Source organism: Botryllus schlosseri, chromosome 16 (assembly GCF_051294905.1).
Source record: "Botryllus schlosseri isolate E-star chromosome 16, Bs_hap1, whole genome shotgun sequence".
Taxonomy (NCBI): Eukaryota; Metazoa; Chordata; class Ascidiacea; order Stolidobranchia; family Styelidae; genus Botryllus; species Botryllus schlosseri.
The window spans coordinates 9,702,032-9,725,267 of NC_137251.1; the positions used below are offsets into that span (position 1 = coordinate 9,702,032).

At 40.4% G+C, this 23,236-nt stretch overlaps 2 protein-coding genes across 5 annotated transcripts in view; both read right to left on the reverse strand.

Moving 5' to 3' along the window:
- LOC145458635 (complement C2-like) overlaps positions 1 to 19,193 on the reverse strand; it is a 52,110-nt gene extending 32,917 nt beyond the window's left edge. For 2 of the 4 annotated variants that reach the window (XM_080337066.1, XM_080337064.1), the window contains exons 1-12: positions 18,627 to 19,160; positions 18,329 to 18,454; positions 17,983 to 18,132; positions 12,803 to 13,012; positions 12,107 to 12,328; positions 11,567 to 11,710; positions 11,324 to 11,500; positions 9,139 to 9,327; positions 7,619 to 7,801; positions 6,553 to 6,770; positions 2,894 to 3,032; positions 2,572 to 2,709 (exon numbers count right to left, since the gene is read on the reverse strand). In XM_080337066.1, coding sequence (XP_080193192.1) covers positions 2,572 to 2,709; positions 2,894 to 3,032; positions 6,553 to 6,770; positions 7,619 to 7,801; positions 9,139 to 9,327; positions 11,324 to 11,500; positions 11,567 to 11,710; positions 12,107 to 12,328; positions 12,803 to 13,012; positions 17,983 to 18,132; positions 18,329 to 18,454; positions 18,627 to 18,735 — 2,005 coding nt within the window. In that variant the 5' untranslated portion in view covers positions 18,736 to 19,160. Of the gene's footprint in view, positions 1 to 2,571; positions 2,710 to 2,893; positions 3,033 to 6,552; positions 6,771 to 7,618; positions 7,802 to 9,138; positions 9,328 to 11,323; positions 11,501 to 11,566; positions 11,711 to 12,106; positions 12,329 to 12,802; positions 13,013 to 17,982; positions 18,133 to 18,328; positions 18,455 to 18,626 lie in introns of all 4 variants that reach the window. The other 2 variants (XM_080337067.1, XM_080337068.1) reach the window with 2 other exon arrangements.
- A 1,902-nt stretch (positions 19,194 to 21,095) lies between these two features.
- The window catches only part of LOC145458630 (uncharacterized), a 46,919-nt gene continuing 44,778 nt past the window's right edge, over positions 21,096 to 23,236 (reverse strand). Inside the window, exons 29-30 of the mRNA XM_080337055.1 lie at positions 22,044 to 22,238; positions 21,096 to 21,375 (exon numbers count right to left, since the gene is read on the reverse strand). Coding sequence (XP_080193181.1) covers positions 21,173 to 21,375; positions 22,044 to 22,238 — 398 coding nt within the window. The 3' untranslated portion in view covers positions 21,096 to 21,172. The remainder of the gene's footprint in view (positions 21,376 to 22,043; positions 22,239 to 23,236) is intronic.

Here is a 23,236-nt window from a genome sequence, read left to right on the forward strand (position 1 = left end):
ATTGAGTACAACTGCGGAAACATGAGATGAGGGGGAGAGAGAAATATTTATTTGATTGCCGAAAAAAATAACATTGGCACATGAAATAATAACAGGGAGCTTAACGGTGTAAGGCATGGAGACAGGGTGAGATCGATATCACTCTGGGTCGGGTCAACTTGTCTAATCACACCCTACAATGGCCTGCATTCACCAATACAGATATTATTTTATAAATTTGGTTGCAATTAGATGGGATAAATAAATTCTGCTCAGCATAATAAAGACAATGAAAGTTCGGTGTGGGACAATAGGGAGTCAGTAATAGGAGATAAGGTGATGGAAAAATTCAGATTTTCAATTTCAAATTCAAATTTTGCAGAGTCACAAAGGGAAATACAGTTTTTATTTAAATTCACAGTAAAGTTATCAGTATTGAAGAGCAAAATCACAGATTTCTCGGTATTTAATTTCAGTTTGTTGGCAGCAAGCCATTGGGAGACTTGAATGAGTTCACTCTGCGCAGTACTTTGCCGGTTGCTTACAGTATCAGATGAAAAAAGCCAGGTATCATCAGCAAACGGTGTGGTACGAAAGGGGGAACAGTTAATATCATATGTAATATGATGATGTTAATATCATTGGTATAAAGCAGGGGTCGCCAACTCAAAACGGGTCGCGGCCCACTTTTCAAAATTCGTAGAGGCCGTGGGCCGCATGTCTTCAATATCGAGATAAAATAGGAAATGCATAGTTTAACAGCCACGTTATGATAACTCTACGTCATTACAACACTGTTCTCTCTAACATGGGCGACGGGCATAGTTACTGCAAAAGGAATAATATTTTTAGGCTATTGAAGACATACATATAGCCTACAACAAAAAAATGATGATCATTGCTTTCATTCTATTTTTAGCTATGAGCTCCACACGATACCTGACAACACTCGTCAGCAACTATACAAAGCAGATGTGGCCAACCTTTTTTGCTATTCACGGCCGCATTTCGATTACTTGTGTTGGCTACGGCCGCATTCCAGTGCATAGTCGTAATGAACTACTGGAGGCCAAATACCCACGTTAAACTGCCCATGTCCATTGCCGGTGAACTCCCGACTAATCTATTTACTGATATCGGCTTACTATGCGCAGTGCGCACCCAAATCGCGAGTAGTTATGTTATGAATAAGCATAGGCATTCGTTGTCTGGTCGCGCGAAAATGTGTTCATATTCTTGAGTGAATTTCGTCATTAATACAAGTATAGTTTCACATATTACTATTAAATATTTATCCTTTGTAAGCCAGTGTGCTCAAATTCACCGATAGAGTTGATACAGGGGGTGTCTTTGAAAATTCAGTGAAGTTATAATACTGTGCTGCATCTTTGAGTGGGCCGATTGTTATTAGCCTAATCCTCTTTGTTGCATGTTGTTATTTCTTGACATCCCTTCAGGATTGTGAGTATAGTGGAAATATATTGGATTTTCTCAAAGGCACGATTACAAATTGGTATTTCTTTATGGGGCGCATCAATTTCCTCTGCTGTTCGCATCTGTACTGTGCAGATGAGATCACAAAGGATGCTACTATATTAAAATCAAAAATCCACTCACATTGAACCGCGCCGAGCGCGAAGAAAATTTCAAGAATAATTCAAACCTCTCATTAATTAGGGAGTCAATTCGTAAATTTAATTTGCCTATTGACGGCCGCCAACACATCCTAATCGACAGGAGTGTCGACGGCCGCATAATTTTCCTTCTGCTGTTGCAGATTGGCCCCCCTGGACTAAAGAAGCGATATTGGGGTTAGCTAGATATGGTACTTGCTGGAAAACTAGCTTGGTGTTTTGGGAAGCCCGAAGTCGCTTTCTAAGCGCCTCGGTCTTGGCAAGTCAAGGCAATATGCCCATTCATATCGGCAAATTCTTCCTCCATGGAATGATTATAAATTATTAAATGATTAAAATAATAAATAAATACAGTCCATCCTCAAGATTACCGGACCACGACTGACTTATCGATCTCGCCTCCCATGACATGCCGCCCTATCCTTGTCGCTATTTCGTTTTCTATACTGTCTTCTTTAATTTCATTCAGTTTGCATGCCTCCTCTTTACATCGCCTAGGCCAAGGTGGGTGTTTGATTCCATAGACTAATCCAAGTCGCTTCGACATCTTCCTGTCTATTCATTGTATCGCATTTTTTGTGGTGTATTGAACTGATAAAATTGCTAATAAACCAATGATGATGACATTTCCATCGCCGAAGTCGTATCAGCTAGTGACAAATAGTGATATTGGGAATGGGAGAGTAGCTTACTTTGAACAACAACAACAATATGTTTCAACTGAAGTCAATTTCTGCATTTCAAAACGCTTTACCAAGCGTTCTTCCGAAATTCCAAAATCAGGTCGCGGGCAGCAAAATATGACCTCGCGGGCCGCGTGTTGGCGACCCCTGGTGTAAAGACTGCTGCTAGTGCGGAAACAAGGATTTACGAAAGTATCGCTACAATTAGTCATCATGAGCTCATGGATAGAGCCGACATTTTAGATATATTTTATATGTACTCGGCACAAACTTACCATCTGTAAACATGAATATGTGGGTTTTGACAGTGTTCCTACTTTGCCGTCTTGCAAGTGATATTTTTTTCTTCAGCAATTGTAGTGCTGCCGTTGTGCCCGTTCCACCTTTTACACTCCAGCGATTGCCACCAATATCTACAAATTTTAAAGACTACTTTTCAAGTAGAATGATATTCCGACGCAGCGCTATTTTTCGATAATCTTCCACAAAGTACTGAATATAAAAGACAACTATTGGAGTAATAAGCAGTGAACACATTTCTGGTGCGGACACATTTGACTTTTCAATGCATGTAAATTTGGCGTGTTCGACATCGACCTTCATTCAGCAACGACGACAATTTATCGATCACAACGTCAGATTTCGGACTATCATCGCTTTGCAGAGACAGGAGCATTTTCGGCTTGGTGGCAAAGATCATGATCGCATATTTCAGATATTTCCTGAAGAATTTCATCTGCAAATTCGAGTAAAGATGGTCAATTTTGTCACTCACATTTCAGTGCAGCAAATATGTGTTGATTACGTCCGTTCGAACTCGGAATACTTTGAGTTGCTTTTCTATACTTTCACTTGAAATAGATTTGATATGTCTTAACAATCGCTAATTCGACTGTAATTGGGTAGAAATTTATGACGTGATGACTTACTTGTGCTTAGAAAATCATAAATCAGGCTATCATTCATGCTGCAAATTTAAAAGGTTTCACATACCCACAACCCGGGTTGGCAACCACTGTCCTAGACGAACATATAATCCAGTAAATAAAGGAGTAGTGCTGATTCAACTGGTAACGTCACAAAAGCTATAAACTGGTGACATGGTCAACATTACAGATCCAGTAGTAAGGAGAAATGCCCCTTGGATCTTTGGGGGCTTTTCGGGGATGGAAGATCACGATGAAGAAGACCAAAATTGCTCATAAAAGTGTTTCTATGTACTAAACCATCATTTGGGTCACAAGCATCTAAGTTTCCTGACAATTTTTCAAATCTGAACAACCCTAGTGGTCATGTCTTGGTACGATATAGAAGCTTACAATACTTCACGATGTACAATATTTGATGACTTGAAAAATTACTACAAAACTAGACTCCAAGTGACGAGTCATTTCATATTTCTCATATGCTGAGACTGACTCAAGTCTGGTAATTTTAGGGATGCGATTCTAGTCAAGTCAAGTCATTGGAAAAACGTGACCCAATCATTTGACACTGATTATAATAGTCCTGAGACAATTTCTTACAAAAGTAGAATCATTTTGTAATAAATTTTCATCGATTCAATATACCACATGAATTGACAAGAAAGGAAGGAGTCATATTGACTTACCTTATTCAATTTTTTCATTGTGTCAAAATCTTATGTTGTATTGAATCGACGAAAACAACAATAAACGAATGCTGAATGCAGGGATATCTAGAACTTCTAGATATCCCTGGCTGAATGTTAGCACCCGATAGAAGACACGCAAACCACAAGTACCGTACACAGCACATATTATTTAATATGTGACTGGCAGTACCAAACTAGAACATTGCTCTCAGAACTACATTAATTGCAGTATAATTTATTCAACCCAAAGACATTTTGTGCGCCAATTGAACTTGACTATTGTTCACTGCAAGCCCGCTCATCCCTGAAACTTTCAAATGTTTTTCCTGCTCTTCAGAAAAGTAATATTATACATGAGCTCCAATGCCACCGTGCTGGTCGGTAGCTGGGATGTGCATGTGTATTGAGCCTCTTTGCGACTGTCTGAACTGGGTAAGTAGCGTGTGTCAAAATTTACAAGGTGTGTTAATCAGCGTGTCCCATTATCAGTATCAGTTTTATCAAGAATTTCATCATTTCAAATCACCAAAGACTGCGATACAATGAAAAGATGGTAAGGTGTCAATCGATCGCACTGAGCTCATTCGTCAGTGTAGAAATGTGTTCAACTCTGGTTCTTATAGCCAACTCATAGCATTCAATTCTTTATTGGTTAAGATGGAATGAACAATCCAGCATATTCGATTGATTAAAATTGCACCATGTCCACTGTGATTGCAAAAGGCAGATATTCTTACAAATCTGTGGTGGAGTCATCGATTATTATTAAACTAAATAATCCAAATTTACGCTGGCAGAACACGATCCTTTACAATCTTGAATTATTTCATTGATATGTACTATTACGCGTTTCTCCACGCATTTTACTGCATGGTATATGATTTGGTTCTCTCGCATTACCTGTGGCATGACGACCTTTGTCACTTTACTACTACAGCTGACTTCATCTGCCGTTATTTTTAGATCATACTTTGACAAATTGGTTTTTTAGTTGAATCTCTGCTTAATATTATTATGCCGTTGATGATTGTTCCATGCAATGTTCCCTCTAAGCTGCGCACGTGCCCAAATGCGCAGTGCTGAAATGGTCTCTGTGACAGAAAATCTAGGCTGCGCACAAAAAATCCGAAGTGATGACTTTTTTTTTAATCGTTGCGCACTCTTGTCCAAGGCACCGCGCAGGCGCTCAGACTCGAGAAAAATGAGAGGGAACATTGCCACGGGTAAATAGTGCTATCACTGAAGTCTGAAACCGAGGTAGGCCTACAAGTGCGGCCCGAAAAGGAAAATATTGCGCTTCGCGAAGCAATGAGAATTTGCAATCGTGTGCGACTCACAAAATAGATTTTTCTTTTACTATGGTATCGTACGCGTGATCGATACTGATATCATATCAATAGCGCAATCCTTTGTGGGAATGGCGAAATAACATGGTTTAACAAAGTTATAAATAACAATGGGCTAGCTCGAAGTTAACTGCGAGAAACTAACGAATAGTCTTCTCCGCGTGGCATGAATATTGTGTAAGATTTACTGTGCAATTACATGCCGCGAATTTTCGAAGTCATCACTTCCATCAGGCGAATCTGATCCCGTATGGTGAGGTGATATAGGATGCAGAATATGCAAGTACAAGCACCAATATTGTTGAAAAAATCCAACCCTTTGCAAACGTTGATCAGGAAATGCAGCAACTATATGCACTGTAGGGCGTTGCATTGGATCAGCTTCTCAGCAGCACAAATTTGTGATTTTATTCGATTCGTTTGAACGGGTATCTTCTGTCGATAAGGTCATACGCTGATCTTGTTCTTGCTGCAATCATACTTGAATATTCGTATCATTATATCTGACTGTATGTCTTGATAGTAATGAGTGCATTGCCGGTATTAAGACGTCACAACAGTGTTTTAACGCGATAGGCCTACATTGATCGCATGTATTGATTTCAAGTGCGTTCTCGTGCTGTATGTCTGTCTTCTAGTAATCCATAGTATGTCACCATATCGTCGCAGTGGAATCAAAGTGACTTATGTCCAGATTTCAATATCTTTTGGCATAGCAGATAGGAGGTCACAAAATAGCATGATGTAAGGAAGTCATTATACCAACGGGTAAGCCCGAAGATGTTTAATTATATTTAGGTGTCCTACCTTTTCCCACAAATCTCACTCGATCAGCTTTACCTGTAAATGTGATTACGTGACCAGGGACAGGATTAACATTGATAGCAATATATGCAATTCCCGATAATATTTACCGATTTGATCATGAATTATAGAAAATTTTCGCGCTTCGCCGCAACGCCCACTAAACGAATACCGGACATAGATGATTAGTAGCGGTGAAAAGCGTGTAACTTGAGGGGGGTCTGGGGGGGCAAGTTCGGTTTATCACCCTATGGGGGGGGGGGGGGGTCCTGGTTGCGCACTGTTGTCCAAGGGCCTGCGCAGTGAGTTGGCGTATTTGCGCAGACTCGTGAAAAATTAGAGGGAACATTGGTTCCATGGCACACGAAACGTCTTCGAGTTAACTAAATTATACTCTAATGAATGTAGTACTGAAAGCAATACATCTGTTAGTATTCAAAGATATGTTTGCGAATTTTCAGCTATTTTTCCCAGTTTGATATCAAACTCACCTTTTTAACAAGAGCCACAGCAAAGTCGATTTCCTCTTTAAGGTCATACTTTACAATACTTTTTGATACATCAATGACAAAAAATATCTCATGCATTTGAGCATCGTCATTGACATCAATAGTTCGACCAAACTGACGATAATTCTGCGCTGGCATTTGACTGATGGCAGACGTAAGTATGCCAACCGATTCAGGTTCGCTCACGGGATATTTGAAGTCTGTAATTCAAAGTCGAATGATTGCAGGCCAGTCATAATACACACAAAATGACAGCATAACAATAACTAAGGAAAGCTAATTTTAGTAATTAAAGGAACTATTGTTGCAACTAATTGTTGCAACTAAAAACTATTGCAACTAATGTTATGCAACTTATGACATGATGTCTAGATTGAATTCCGTTTACGGAACATATCACAAAAAGCTCTGTTATAGCTTTGGCACAGTTGAAAAATGTGAGCAAACGTGAAAGCAAATTCATCTACAAAGTACACTGAATTACAGTGCCGGCTTCAGCATGAGTTATAAAAACTGCTACTATTTCCCACACCACTACCAATAAGAAAATGCAATAATGCAGTGCTATCCTTTCAGTGCCTGCTCATTAAAAACATACCGTTACTTTCTCGAACACAAACGTCAACAAAAACTGCATTGGCGCAGTGCTTGCTATTCAGTGTGCAGTGTTCTATCTACAAGGGGAAAAGGTACACTGTGCAATAGAAATAAACTAAATGTTTGTATAATTGGACCACGGACAAGGAAATCGTTAGCGATCGCGAATAAATCTCTTTGTGAACTGTGTTAACAAACATGAACACGAGACTTGAAAAGATGTTGCTTTGAGTAACACATTCTGAGTAATCTTACGAGTTAAGAAGCATGAATCGTGATGCATTGCAGCATTATCCAAATTTATTAACAATCGGGTATCTGCAATGGCACGCTGCGACTTTTCAATCTCAAACTGTCCTATTAAACCCAGAACACAAAATCTTGCTATTGCTGTCAGCCTACATTCTATTACAATACCATATAATATAATTATTATATGAATCAAAGTTACATTTGCACAGCGGGGCTCCATTTCCACTCCATCTTCGATACTCTGTACATACTTGCTCTGGCCACCCATACATCAGATAATGTTCGTCACACTCAAACCTGACGGACGCACCAACACTGAAATCCGAGCCAATCAGACGGCCATTTATCGGAACGCCTGGGTGATGGCAGTCAACTTCCTCATCTACATTGCAAAATGATATATACATTTGTAAGTATGTCTCTGTGATGAGACTATTTCGACTGGCCAAGGTGGGTGTCTGATCAGAAAGACTACTCCAAGTCGTTTCAACACCTTCCTATCTTTTCATTGTATCGCAGTTTTGTGGTGTTTTGCAATTATGAAAATATCAATAAATGGATACTGATAATGTAATAAACGGAGTACTTTCAAATACTGAAAATTCCAAATTATCGCCACCACCATGTGCTGTTTGGTGCAATAATAATAACAATCGTTGGCAAAAACATGCAGATTCACTGATGGTAAAAATAAAAACGGTATAGAGATTGAATGGGCATTTAAGTCTTATTGATGTTGTTCGTTTAACGGAGCAATGTGCTCTAAATATGACTTGATCTCAAATTGAAGATAAAACCTCGAAAAAAGTGTTTGCCACATCCATTTTTTCAGAAAGTCACAGTAATGGAACTGCAGCTAAATGATTTTTCAAATTATCATCATTGTACTCTGGCTGCATAAATAAATCTCAATGCTGCCGGTGCTGCATAACAGTGAAGAAATCGTGCCAGAAATTTCGCATCGGGTTAAGTGGCAAAGCTGTGGCAGTATAGAGATCTATTTATGTAACCAAAGCGCACTGTACCTTGAATAGATTGTTACTGCAGTAATTTGCAGTGTTGAGTGTAGTAATTATAATCAGTAATTGATTAGGCACCGCAATTGTAGTTCTTTATATATGTTGATTGGCCGCCGCCTTTAGTTTATTCGGTTCTGTCGTTGGTACTATGTGTTAGCTACGTTGAGTTGGTACGCTGTTAGTTGTTATTTGTTTCCTATGTGTTCTCCAGTTACTGACATGCGTTTCTATTATTTAGGCTTGTCTTCCATAACCGCAGGCGACCACTATTTTAAAACCTAATTCCACGACTAACCTTATTTGCTGCATCTGGGACATTCATTTGTTACGTCGTTCATTCGAATACATCATTTCAACATTTATCGACGGATCATCATTTGGCAGGATCGATCGTGGGATTTGAGTTCAATTAAAAGTGGTTTCAATAACTCTCCTTACGTTAGGAGCAGTTACATAGATTTTGGATTGAGATCTGAGAAAAAGTGTACCAATTCACTTTGTAATCTGCCTTGGAAGGCACTACTTCAGATAGACTACAGAATTTAACAGAATTAATACTACTACAACTACTATTACTTGAGTACCAGCAGTGTCTACTTAGACAACATATGTTATAAATCCAAGTAACTTTTCAATGTACGCAAATTTGAACAAGTCTGTAAATCAGCAAACAAGTCAAATCTTTGTCCGATTGCCATACCTGGATCAATGCATACCGCCAAGAAGCCACTCCAAACGCCATCGCCCAAGCATTGCCTCGTCCGCGAGCCTACAAGTCGTCGATTGCCGGTGCATTCAAATGTTACATTGCTTCCAAAAGACCGATTATTGCCAATAGCATAACCGTGAGTCGCTTGTATGCTGCTGTATGGGCGGCCGCAAGTCACAGCTGGAAAATAAAGCATACAATTGCGTGAGCACCTATTAATCCACGTGCAGTGCACCATGTTTTTCTTTCTCATTCAGCGCTTCCCATGAGAGCGTTGCCACAGCGGTCAGGCCCATATTTTTATGCCGGATTATAAAAATGAAACACGGAATTTTATACTGATCTAGAAATTTAGGAAGGTTTCTCAATGTGAAAGAGTTCATGATGTGCTTTCGATACATCCTATGTCATAATGCTGAAAGTTTTGCACCAAACTGTTTAAATGTAGCCTACGACTCGTTTCGGAAAAGTTATATGTGAAAGCTGCGGAAGACTTTTAAACAAGCGTTGTCAAATTTTGACATTGCAATCAAGCAATACTAGCAGTATTATAGGGTTTGGCAAACAATATCTCATTCCTTTCAAAGGATTCTGAACAATCACGATTAAGTTAGTGGTCTTTGACAGGACTTTGTGAGCACTTTGTGAGGACTTTGTGTTGCATAAACTTCAATAGAATCACGCATAAACATGTACTGTCGAAAAACAGCATTAAATGACGTTTACAACATTAATTTTGAGTCGTGATTAAATTTAGGGTTAATTTCGAATTTTGATTGTTTACGGGTCCGCGAAATTTGTTTTGAAGTTTTGATGGTCCGCGAGGTCAAAAAGGTTGAGAACCACTGTTCTAGACCAGTAATATGTGAAAGCTGAAAAGACGAAATTTAGAGACATTTGATCATATAATAGAATCAGGCAAACATCAAAGTCCCATTCCATCAAAATAACCCCAACAATCAAAATCGAGCTGGTTGATTCAACAGGACTTTGCCTTACTGAACTTTCAAAATTCAAATAACAGGTGTACAAACCCTTAGCAGCAAAATACTCATCAAATTAAAGTGTCTTTCAAATTCTTGTTTAGAGTTGCATACTGGGTCGTTCAGGGTTGATTTTGATTTCTGAAAAGCTCACCGGTCGGAAAAATCTATTTTGGAATGTTACCGGTCCGCAAGATCAGAAGGGTCAAGAAACCCTGCTTTAGAAAGCCCGTCTCACGATCTGACAGCCAAGCCACACCTTCAACATGACATGAATTATCATGCCATAATTCTAATTGATACCTTTAAAACGAATATATACTTGAATATCTGAAGAGGTAGTCTAAGTAGTCACCGATGCTACTTAATTAGAAGTAGAAGTATTGACTAGGACAAGTTTTTGTTGCAGTCAAATCCGTGGAAAGTTGCACATATTTTTTACATAAGTTGCACTAAAAAGTTGCATATATGGGCAAGTTTCTCGAAATTATTAGGGTGTGATTTACTCGAATCGTTGCGTATCCAAGGCACTGTAGCAAAACTCAATGTTGGCGACTTCAACAACATCAATAGCCTGAAGAATTTGACTCGGTGAAAATATCATTTTCGGCGGTCTAACGGAATGTATGTCAAATCAGAAAGGACCTCAAATTTAAACGACAGTGAAATAATCAAGCGGTATATTTACATATAGTGCCAAATATTTCCAGTAAAAAGTTTTGTTGCATAAAAAAGTTGCATGGGAAATCGAAGAGTTGCAAAGAGTTGCATGAAAAAATGAAGGGAAGTTGCAATATAATATTCCTCCAAACAGCGTAAAACCATACTACATAACTTTTGAGTATTTAGGAAGGTGCTGGAAGTTGTAAAAAAATTGTAAAAGTTGGAATCGCTCCATAGCAATGACATAACTTTCTACTCAAGTTCCAAGACATCTCAAAACTGCTTCAAGTTGAAGTACAAAGGTACTCGGAAAATACCACTAAATAGGTGTCGGAAGTACTCGGAAAGTACTGAATACTCAGAAAACCAAGATGTACTTTGTTACTGACCACTTCTCAACATCTCTCTCGGTAGAAAATTGTGCTCGAAGACACAAGTCTTGGTGCAATTGAGTGCACTAGCCGGTACTGACGTATATCGATTACTCAATAGCACCAATCCTTCTCATTAAATTCGTGAATTCAACTTACGTCGGCAATCTGGTGGCTGCTCTAGCCAAGTCCCAGAGCTAGAGCAATGGAGTGACAACCGCCCAGATTCCAAATAGAATCCATTATAGCACCGGTACCTCGCAGTTTTGCCGAGGCCAGCACCTTCATAGGTCATACTCGCATTAGGCGCATCCGGGGCGGCGGGACAGTCTGCATCTGTGCCAAACAAAGTCAACGATCTATAGCTTCAGGTTCATAAAACCATACCCAAAACATGCCTACTTGTGTTAGCACAATTTCTGCCGCAAGGATCTACACATATACACTCGTCCCCTTGCGGACAGTCGGATGAGGAGTTGCATGCCTGGCCGCAATGGAGACCATATTTTCTTATCAGATCAGCGTTGCGTTCATGATAGCATAACACTGTAAAAGATTACTGCCTGAAATAAGCTGACATCGTCACCGGGCCAGATTGATTATATTATAGCCAATAATATCAAGTTGATACTACTGCTAGCTACTAGAGATCAAATAATATCAGCATGTTTCCTGATGTCGCATCATAGTACTAGAGAGTCAGAGACTGGTAGTCTGGGAATATTGATATTTATTGATAAGATTCTGTATAACACACAATTGTAGCCTCACTTCAGAGAGAACAGGAGAAGACAATTATAACATATTTTGAGAGATTCCACTACCCAATTTGGCTTGATCATAACTAACTACACGACTTTTTGAAAATGGAAAAGAAGATTCAGGTGCCACGACGTAGAAGAAATATTATGCTTTGAGATTTGATTCTTTAACTTCATATACCAACGCATTTTGCCGTAAACTCGGTGAATTGTAGTTCAGGCGTGCAGACGGGAAGTGTTCCCACAAGGCGATATCCATCTTCGCATAGGTAGACAATTTCATCTCCCACCATGGGACTTGTGTAGGTGTGAAGATGTTCCAGGGTCAAGCCAGATTGGGTTCTCAATATACGGTAATCCACTGCATGACGAACGATTGGAACATCAGCTCGGCAAGTTATGTCTGTGAAATGATATTCTAAGTATTGGCGGGCTTCCAAATACTATAGTTGGAAGAGATTTGCCTTCATCACAAAAGACTGTTATGTCATTTTCTGACAAGCTCAATACCAGGCTTGGTGGCTAGTGAATCAAAATATGTTGGTCTACATATTACGTTCATATGAGTAGTTTGGAATTGGGATGAAATCTCAAACAGGCCAAACGGAAATTAAAAGGGGCCAAATTTTTTCAGCAATGTTGTGATGTCACAGATCTACTGTGATGCAGTGAATACAGATGATGCCACAATGGTCAAGTGAAAAGTCTGGAGGGCACTTTAAGGGCATCTTTAGTACCTGCCATCGATCACGCTCAAATTTTTAAGACACACAGACCAAATACCCACTTGCTTTCCTACGATTCAATAAATCATCTAAAAATCTGCTGTAGCATTCACTCATAATAATCAGCGTACAATCAATCAAAATATTATCACCTACGCACACCGGCGCTTCATCTGACCAAATTCCTCTTGCGGTGCATCGTGGTCTAGGTCCCAACAATTTGTAGCCAACATCACACTCGTATGTAGCGACATCAGAATATCTGTAGCTTCCGGTAGTAGATCGAAGTTTGCCACGAATAACACGTTTGACTATGGAACGGCCATGTTCAACCACTGGTGGTTCGTCAAGGCAGATTTTGCCTGGTGAACGATGTAACAACATGGATGGATATTGATTAAGAAAATATGCATATATGTAATGGAATATTCCAACCCTACTAAGGGTCAGCACAAATTTCATTGGCTACGAGAAGTCCGCAAATTCATTTGAATCTTTAGTTATCTGTAACAGGGTTGTGAGACAATTCCATGAATTTTCTGCACTGTGAAAAACAGTTCTATTTTAGTGTTGATGATTGGCACGCACCCTCTAAATCAGTGGTTCCCAACCTTTTCGGATGCCGGATTTCCAACTATCAAAACCTTTCCTATCGAGCATGTATAGAACCCCAATGCACTATAGCAGGGGTGGGCAAACTACGGCCCGCGGGCGGCATGCGGGCGGCATGCTAAAAACCGAATTAATTCAGGGACTTGTTCAACTATTTCTTAGCATATTTCACCATGATAATTCTAAGACAGTGGTTCTCAAACTGGTGGGCACGACCCCCTTGGGGGCGTGAAAGCATCTGAAGGGAGGCGCGAAGCTGAGCGCAACTGAAAAAATTTTCGCGCTCCGCGTGATTTACATCCAATTCAAAGTTATTGCTCTGCATTTAGTCTGAATTATATATTTGAAAATCTCTCATCCACAGTCGTAACCTTCCATGCCATCAAACTACCCGTTAGGTTTGCTAGCATCCTGGTTGCGCTTTGTGATATGACGATAAGGGAGCGCAAACTCTTTCACCATCATAAAAAGTTTGAGAATCACTGATCTAAGGTAAATACTTAATATCACAACAGGATAGCTGCAACGGGATTGATATAATTTGAATCACGATTGAGATTTCAGATCGGCCACTCCATTTTTAATTATTTCAGTGTTTATAAAAAACGATTCGGGCGTGTCTTAGGTAGATTCGTTTGTATGCGTAGAATTGGGGTATTTATATTTTATCTACACATAGTAGAAGCGTGTTTGAACCTAACATGGTTATGATGCTGTCAGCATTGTGTGACCTCGAACTGAACCAAAAGTGGAATTAGTAAATCTATGAACAGATCGCTGCTCACAGATTTAAATTTCAATCCTGTTCTAAGAATCGGGCCAACCAACTTTCATCTCTATAGTTTTGACAAATTGGTTATTGAGGTCCGCCTGCCTATGAAATCTAGCCACTATATGTTTCTGACGCGTGTACGATATAATCAAAGCAATGTTTGGCTTGTTGTAAATAAGCACTTACGTATATTATCTCCATGTCCTCAGTATATAATCAAATATCAATATTGCGTTTTCGTTTATAATCCCAATTTTATATAGCGCGGCCCGCGAATGGATTCAGATGTTGAAAGCGGCCCGCGAGCTCAAAAGTTTGCCCACCCCTGCACTATAGCACAGACATAGCTTCGGCGCAGGTTTGACAATCACGGTTGTCAAAATCACGTCTCCGTTCCAAGTGACTAGTTATTCAAAATAATTGCCGAAACCCTTGCCGTTCGTAGTGGTGGTGAAAACAGGCCTTGCGTTCGTAGTGGGGTGCTTTCGGCATTAGATTTGAAAACTTTTGGCACAAAACCGCACTCTTAGGGATACCGTAAATAGGTAGTGTACACTAGTGTTGTATATAACAAGTGAATTATGTTGCAAAATAAACTGCACATCTCCAAGACCGATCTGGGTGTAGTGTACTGTGTACTATGATCTCAGAGGTGGTCAAAGTAGTCAATAAAGCTACTTAAGTAGAAGTAGAAAAGCTAAAATGTGCTGAAGTACGAGTACAAGTAGACATTTTAAAAGCATCCTAAAACTACTTCAAGTAGAAGTAGAAGGAGCGACGCTAAAATCTACTCAAGTAAGTAGGTAGTTGTGAGAAGCGGTTGTAAATGCGTTCTCATGGGCTGTAAAAAGCGGGACCTGAGCCCTTCAGACGATACAAACAGTTGGGTTTGACCGCATCGTGGATTGCAAATGATGGTTTCACTTTGGAGAAACGGCTCTTAACTTTTGTTCACCCCAGAGCTCCAATTCAGATAATGTTATGGAATTTTTAATGAAAATTTACTTGTCATTCTACATCTATTCTGCACGAAGCACGTTGAAAATTATGAACTTTCCTTAACTTTTGTGTTAGTTAAATTATTATTGTTGGTACTCCACAATGAAAGTCCCTACATTTATCTGTCTCATTCTCTATCTCTATCTCTCTTTTATTGGAAGAACATAATACTTCTACTTCACAAACTGTAAATAGCGAAAAGTAAGTAAGCAAATAACAAAATATGACAAAGTTGAAGTAGCGAAAAATTAGTTCTACTTGAATGAGCTCCAGAATAAGAGAAAAACTACTTGAGTACCATAAAAAAGTACAAGTACTTCGTTCCCGACCACCTCTGAGTCAGAGTGCTTTCTGATCCGCAACAACATGATGGTTACCAATCAGTGATCTCCAGGAACATATCCAAATTTATGGCGTTTATAATTGGTTTAGGTTTAGGTTATCGCATCAGGCGCCAATGCGCAATTTTGGATGGGTAGTGGGTACTAATGTGACATTTTGATACCGGCACTGCGCTCTTTATTATCAGACCATACAGTCGAATTTTATCGTGAAATCATGTGAGTATTCAAGTGAAACAGCAGCAAGTCAGCGAATATTGCATCGCCTTTATAGTTATACCAAATACCCAATGGTTTGATATTCAATATTGGTGCACTAGCGCCAATCAATTTATTGTAGTATAGAACGGGGTGGGCAAACTTTTGAGCTCGCGGGCCGCGTTCAACATCTAAATCCATTCGCGGGCCGCACTAAATCAGGGATATCTAGAACTCTAGAAGTTCTAGATATCCCTGACTATATAAAATTGGGATTATAAACCAAAACTAAATATTGGTATTTGATTATACAGTGACGACATGGAGATAATATATATGCTTATTTAGAACAAAACAAACATTGCTATTGATGATATAGTAAACGCGTCAAAAACAGTGGCAAGATTTCATAGGCTGGTGTAGCTCGATAACCAATTTTTCAAAACTATAGAGATGATTGTCAGTTGTCCCGTGTCCCCCCTTATCGTCATATCACTAATCGCAACCAGGAAGCTAGCAAGCCTAACGAATAGTTTGATGGCATGGAAGGTTACGACTGTTTCAAATATGAAATTCAGATTAAATACAGAGTAATAATTGGATGTAAATCGCGCAATGCGCAAAATTTTTTTTCAATTGAGACAAATTTCGCGCCTCCCTTCAGATGCTTTCACGCCCCTCCGTTTGAGAACCACCGCCTAAGAATTATCATGGTGAAATATACTAAGAAGAAGTTTAATCAAGTCCCTGCATTAATTCGATTTTTGGTACGTATTTTATCAATATTTTAATAAGTTTCTTTAGACTCTTGCGAGCCGCACAGAAAGGTGTTGCGGGCCGCATGCTGTCCGCGGGCCGTAGTTTGCCCACCCCTGGTATAGAAGGTTCGCATTGAAACGAATCGAATAAAATTAGAATTTGCGCCACTGAGAATCTGTTGTTGCATCAATATTGGAGAACGTCATTCAGCGCTGTGTAAATAACTATTTAAACTACACATTCACGAGTGACATTTTGGGACAATTCGGAAGCACAAGTTTATCTAGCAGACACGGATTAACACACGTAACAGATGATTACAAACGTGAAAGCGCGCATGCAATCAGTTGCAGAGATGCCACTCCTGGGTTTTTCGAGCATCACCTGGGTTTCTGGGTTTTTGTGCTTGAAATCTGGGTTTTTTTCAACATCATGTTTGTCAGGTCAATTTTACGGCGCAAAATTGATTATTAGCTTAGTAAGATCTTATAATGTCGACGGATTCCACTGTGATTGAAACGGCAGAGTCTAAAGAGACCCGTTTACCAATAAAATGAGAGGTCTTGGGCTTGATGCGATAGAGCTTCATTGATTACTGAAAATAGGTCGCAGAAAGTCATGTTCACAGGGCAACTCTGGAGCAGTTGTTTGACATTTCAAAATGATTTAGGACTTGAATGCCAGCGCTGCAACAAATTCGTTGTGTGTCAGTAAATAGCATGTAACTGCTGTAAAGTATGCAATTATTGCTCATGAAAAGACCAAATGTTGATCTAACTAATTTACCATGTTGACATCAAAGTATATTCACTTTCAACAGGGACACTCAAAGAGAGACAGTTTGGGCAACCGGGCCAGTTATTCAGAGGGAGAGGGGTTTGTTAAATTCAAATGTACTCTTAATTTCATGATTTGGTAGTTTCTTTTTCGACTAAACATCCCAGATAAAAGTGTTTGTCCCAGGTTTAATGAACCGAAAGCTATTTTCAATCTATCTGGCCAGATCGCAGTCACTGGAACTACCCTAAAATCATCCTAACGATGGAGGGGGGTTAGGATTGTTACTAACATTACGAATATATAATACACTACGTATTGACCCCCCCCCCCCCATACCGAATGCCTGGTAGCAATGTGTCGAGAGGAAAACATCATATTTCGATGGATTTGCTCATTTAACTGAGCAACATGTATAGTATGAAAATGAACTGTTGGTATTTCAATGGCTAAAACTTCTTCTACGTCCGTATAACTGTCATTGATGACTCTCAGTCACTGTTTTACAGCTATATCATAGAAATTTGAGTGAAATATAGAATCTGGGTTTTTTTAACGTCCAAATCTGGGTTTTTCCAAAATATCTCAGTGGCATCTCTGATCAGTTGGTCTGATGCGTCCAACACAATGGGTCTGACGTCGCATCGACCTGCTCGCATCGCGGCAAATGCTTTCTGATTATATCGGCTGTATTGCTGCATTTCTCGAATACCTTCGCAAATGCTTATTGAAGCAACGATTTTGCGCAGGAATGAATTTCAATTTATCAGGCATACACAGCAATTACATTGAGTACCTGTGCTACACCCAACAAATTGCAAATTCATAAATTCAATTTGCAGTCCTTGCTGTAACACAGTTTTATGAATCTAACCTGGATATATGCAGCTCTTCCCACATTCATTATCACAGACACACCTTTTTCTTGCACCGCGGCAGTCAACGTCTGTGGTGCAAGATTTTCGGCAAGCGTAGCGATTAGAGTTTGCTATAAATACGTCCCTGCGGCACGTTCTTCTGGCCCCTGCAACATCACATTGTGCGCTTATATTAATATAACTTGGTGGTTTATGGTAGACGCTATCAGTTAACGATAACGACGTGTGAGCAAGTGAGCATATCGAGTGTAAAGGAATAAAAGGATAACCTATTATCTATCGGCACAACACAGTGACGACAATATAACTTTACTCAGCAAAACCTAAACCATTGAAACCTACCGCAATCAATTTCGTCAACCCCTCTTCGGCAATCACGGACACCGTTGCAGACTTTGGCAACAGAGATGCATGCCCCATCGCCACACGGAAACCGGCCAACGGTACCACAAGGATGCTGCGCCCAGCCTGCAAGTCAATGCGGGCCCATTCAATTGTCGTTGGCATAGAGCAGGTATCATTCAGTCGGATACGCAACAGCGAGAAATAGGACGATCGTTCCTGCGTGACAGCGTCTACCGCGCTACCAGAGTGGCCATTGCCAAAAGCAAAACGATAAGGGGAATCAAATGATGCTTACCAGCATGACTTTGCAACGTTGATATGAGCAAATAGGCGAATAGCTTGATGGAGCTTGTATGCTGATTTGTCGTTATTCCAAAGCAATCCCGGTACAGTACTAGCTTCATTTCTTTAAAGTTAAATGACTGCTGATTTCTAGTGACGAGATAGCGTAGTGGTATATTCCACAACTACAACACCAATGGGTTGTGGGTTCGAGTCAGACCGAGGTCGACTCCAGAATTCCTGCCCAAGTGTTGGAGGTTTATCTAGGCTCCTCCTCGCCGTATCATCCGTGTAAGTGGTGTCTCATAAAAAGCCTAAAAGTTGGTCGTGCTACAAGTCGGCAGTTACGGAATAGAAATTAGGAAATTGGCCAGGTGTAAATGACCATGACCATAGTAGTAGACAAACACCATGAATACCTCAAACAAAAACAAACTACTGATTTCTGAAGCAGCCGGTATTCGTTCGTTTGCCTGCGGTATACTCACGACTAGATCTCCCTATTGTATGCTGTACTGCCGCTCAACTGTTCAGGGTGCATAAGCGCGTATTTTATCAATCCTATTTACCGGGCCACCTAGCTCCGATGGTAACTTTTATGGCCGGAAATATACAATCGTATTTGTTCACGATGGGGCTCTGTGTCGAAGGATCGACCTTGAATTGGACAGCCTCTTCATAAGGCATTGTGATCATATTCGCAACAAAAGATAAACAGAATCGTATAAATTACCATTATGTATCAGATTTATATGCATTTAATTGATAAATTCCCTATTGCCAACGTACTGATATTAGCTGCTTCGTACAGTAGCCTAGCACACATTTCTTGTCTCCTCTGGTCACGTACTACGGTTAGTCATTATACGGAAGAAAGCATGCGTTCAGCTTGTCGAAGATAGCAAATGACTCTCATATAGCATAAGTATATACTACAAACAAAACCACTCGGATAATTGGTGCAAGTATACAGGAAACCTACTCGAGTAACATGACAAACAGTGCTATTGTAGAATAGGCCGTATTATAGGGTTACCAAATTTTGAGATACGAAAACGAGTACACTTTTTACCAGGGTTGTATAATGACTCGAGTCACGATTTTCTGACGACTCGACTTGACTCGAGTCATTTTTTCAAAACACGGAAATGACTCGACTCGAGTCAATCTGTGTATTGACTCGACTTGGACTCGAGTCATTGCGCATGACTCGAACCAAGTCATTGACTCGAGACTCAGACGGCCAAGACCGACATTTCATAGTAATTCCGAAGCCAACACACTATTGGGATTTCGTCTGTTGGTACTGGTACTTGAATATGCGACCAGAAACTGCTAAAAGTGAGGAAAATTGGTATATTATAAATGCGAAACATTCGATATCACCAAAGTGAGTTATAAAAAGTGGGTTTACCAAGACTTTCACTGGAAACTGAGCAGTCTACACAATGACTTGGACTCGAGTCATAATTCCATGACTCGGACTCGACCCTCTGCTCGCTGACTTGACTCGGTGGTGAATTGAAATGACTCGACTTGACTTGAGTCAAAACTACAAAAGTGAGATTGACTTGTGACTTGGTTACAACCCTGCTTTTTACACGTTACAAAATTAACAATGGCAGACGGGTTAACTTGAAACTTTTGCGGCAAATGCTATTGGGTTGACTAAAAAAATGTCATTTTTCGGCCAGATCCCAGAAAGACCCATTCCCAGATATGATCGGTTAGCGTGGTTGTAGCGGTCGCTGCAACGACTTGTTGCAAGACACGCTGGTATAGTGCTCGATTGGATTCGACGCGACGGTGTCCTCTTTTTACATTTCCAAAATATCCTAAGCCTACTGTATACGACTCTGTGACTTCTGAGCGAGCACGCCCGCTACGGCGCTACAATGGCGATCTCTCAAAGCACGTGCTTCGCCGACTACTTTATCGATATAAGATCGTGGGAAATGAGGTTAGGAGAGGGTTGCGCGGGAAGATTACTGGCACCCTGCTGGGACAGATCTTACAGTGGTGACCTGTTAAGACGTCAACCTTGTTTTACCACATTTTCTCGCGGCACGTCTGATGAGCAGTCCGATTGGCACACTAGTATGTCGCGGCACACCGGTTGTGAACCACTGCAATAACCCCAATGGACACACCAGGTTCAACACGAACAAAAGTGGCTTTCACCCAAAAACCCAGTGACCAACGAGCAAGATCCATTCCGGTGCCAATTTCAAACCCGAGAAATTGTACAGGGTTCCCGAAAAAAGAGCATACTGATAGAGCAAAAAGCGTTATCTCACTACAGTTTGAATAGTCCCCTCTCAACCTGCTTTATTATATCAACTAGCTACCTGCAAGTCGAGTGATGCTTCACATCCAGCTTTCGCGCACAGTGCGTTGCTCGACTCACAAGTTTGGTCCAGTGTATCATTCGACCATGATAAAGATAGTACAACTTGGACTTTCGATAAGCGATACAACGGTATTGTATATGCTTGAACGCCATTTGTCATTAAATTGAAATCTGCTTTTTATGATTCACACGATACACAAAACGAGAAATTAATTGCAACTAAAACTGTCCACCGCCGGCTTCCATTTATCTTTTCCCTTGCACGTTATCGTCTTTCTTATCTTCTTGTTCTTTTCACACGCCAACTCATATTTATCCCCAGGTTTGGCTGATATCTCTTCCTTTTTTCGGTGTTTCCTTACGAACACGCCACCATTCAAATCCAAAGACGGAAATAGCAAGCATCCGGACTCTGTGCAAAACCGAATTTCAACTGTGCGCGTCGCATGTCATTTGGTAATATTCTTTGCAAAACTGATATTGCTAGACAACACCTTTTTATCCCGCACAGTCACTTAATTTTAGATAAGTGGTTCTCAAGCGACGGTTCGTGCACTGCTGGCGGTCCGCAGTAATTTCCCTGCCAGCCCGTCATATATATAGGAATTTTATTCTGTTTATGGTCCTGGAACCCCCCAAAATCAGCCTAGAAGTTTGCATTGTGATAGAGTTTTGGCATCGTGACGCACCAATTCTGTCTGGCAAAACGAGAGTGAAGCCGAGAAGAGCCAGACAGTCCGGCTATGTCACAATGCCAAAACTAGATCACAATGCAAATTTCTAGGCTGATTGTGGGGGGTTCCAGGACCATGAACAGAATCAAATTTATATTTTCGTAATCAGGACAACAGCAGCTTTCAATTGATGCCCGTTTTATCGAGTTTAGCGCTCGGCAAGGTGGTCAAAATGCCCGTACAGTTGCCTCTGGTCAAATGGAAAGTATGATACAACCCAAATGCAGTGAGCCGTTCAGTCTCGCTGTGTCCACACCATATAGGACACTAATCATTCTCTAACAACCACGTGACTGTTATATGGCGACTAAACAATCGCCATAGAGCGCACGGCTGAAATACTTGCCTTCACACTTTGATGGTTGGCTCGACCAAGTTCCGTCTTCTCGACATGTTATGTATGGTGCACCGGTGGGACGATAAATGGAATCGCACTTGAATGATATTCTGGTTCCCACGTGAAATGGAGGTTTGTGCTCGGCAGGATCCACAATAATTGCTCCATGCGTTGGAGCTTGTACGTCTGGGCAGGTAGCTTCAACTAAAACGGTACAATCATGAAAAGAAATCGCAGCTACCAACAGAAGCGGAGTCAGGGTGTGCATTAATTTTGGTAGCAGTAACTAGATGTCACAATTACAAAAGAAATACAGCGTCAATATCCCTAACTATTATGTATACCGTCTATACACTCATATGAGAAGCATGGCATATTCTGAGGACCTCCTGGTCGAGACGATTAGATGACTCACGAGTAACTTCAGAGCATAGGTGGTCATACGCAATGCTCCCTCTAATTTTTCACGAGTCTGCGCGCACTCACCAACTCACTGCGCGGTCCCTTGGACAACAGTGCGTAACGACTAAAAAAAGGTCATCACTTCGGATTTTTTGTGCGCAGCTTAGTTTTTCTGTGCGCAGAGACCGTGTCAGCACTGCGCAATTGTGCACGTTTGCAGCTTAGAGGGAACATTGGTCATACGTAAAAACTAGGATCTGTACCAATGGAGAATTTTCATACGCAGGTACCCAATACCCTTAGAAAACCAGTCTGTTAAAGAAGTGTAAGTCAATGTGGTGTCTGCAGTTGCTACGACTCTTCCCATGCCACAGCACAAGGATTTCATAATTCCGTGCACATCACTTATTCATAGGTATTTAAAAGCACTGAGCAATTTCCATCAAATTTGTACTCCTTCTCTCATGTCAATGCCTTATTATTGCCGGATTCATATGTATTTGCGTTACACGGTAATGCAAATTATGTACATATATGGAGTTCGACTATATCCATATCTGTTTGGAATTGACAATTTTAATTAAAAGTTGGTTAATTAAGGCTCTTAGTTGTATTGAATTGGCGCCGGTTCCAATTGAATGACTTGTCAGCATACGGTCCAGCATCCACAAAGATAGCACCACAGGTGATAAAAGTAGTCACGGAAGCTACTCAAGTAGACGTAGATGTAACTAAGAAGTAATGGTTGCAGAAGCAGCCCAAAACAACCAAGTAATTGCAGAAAGAACTCATATTTCGCT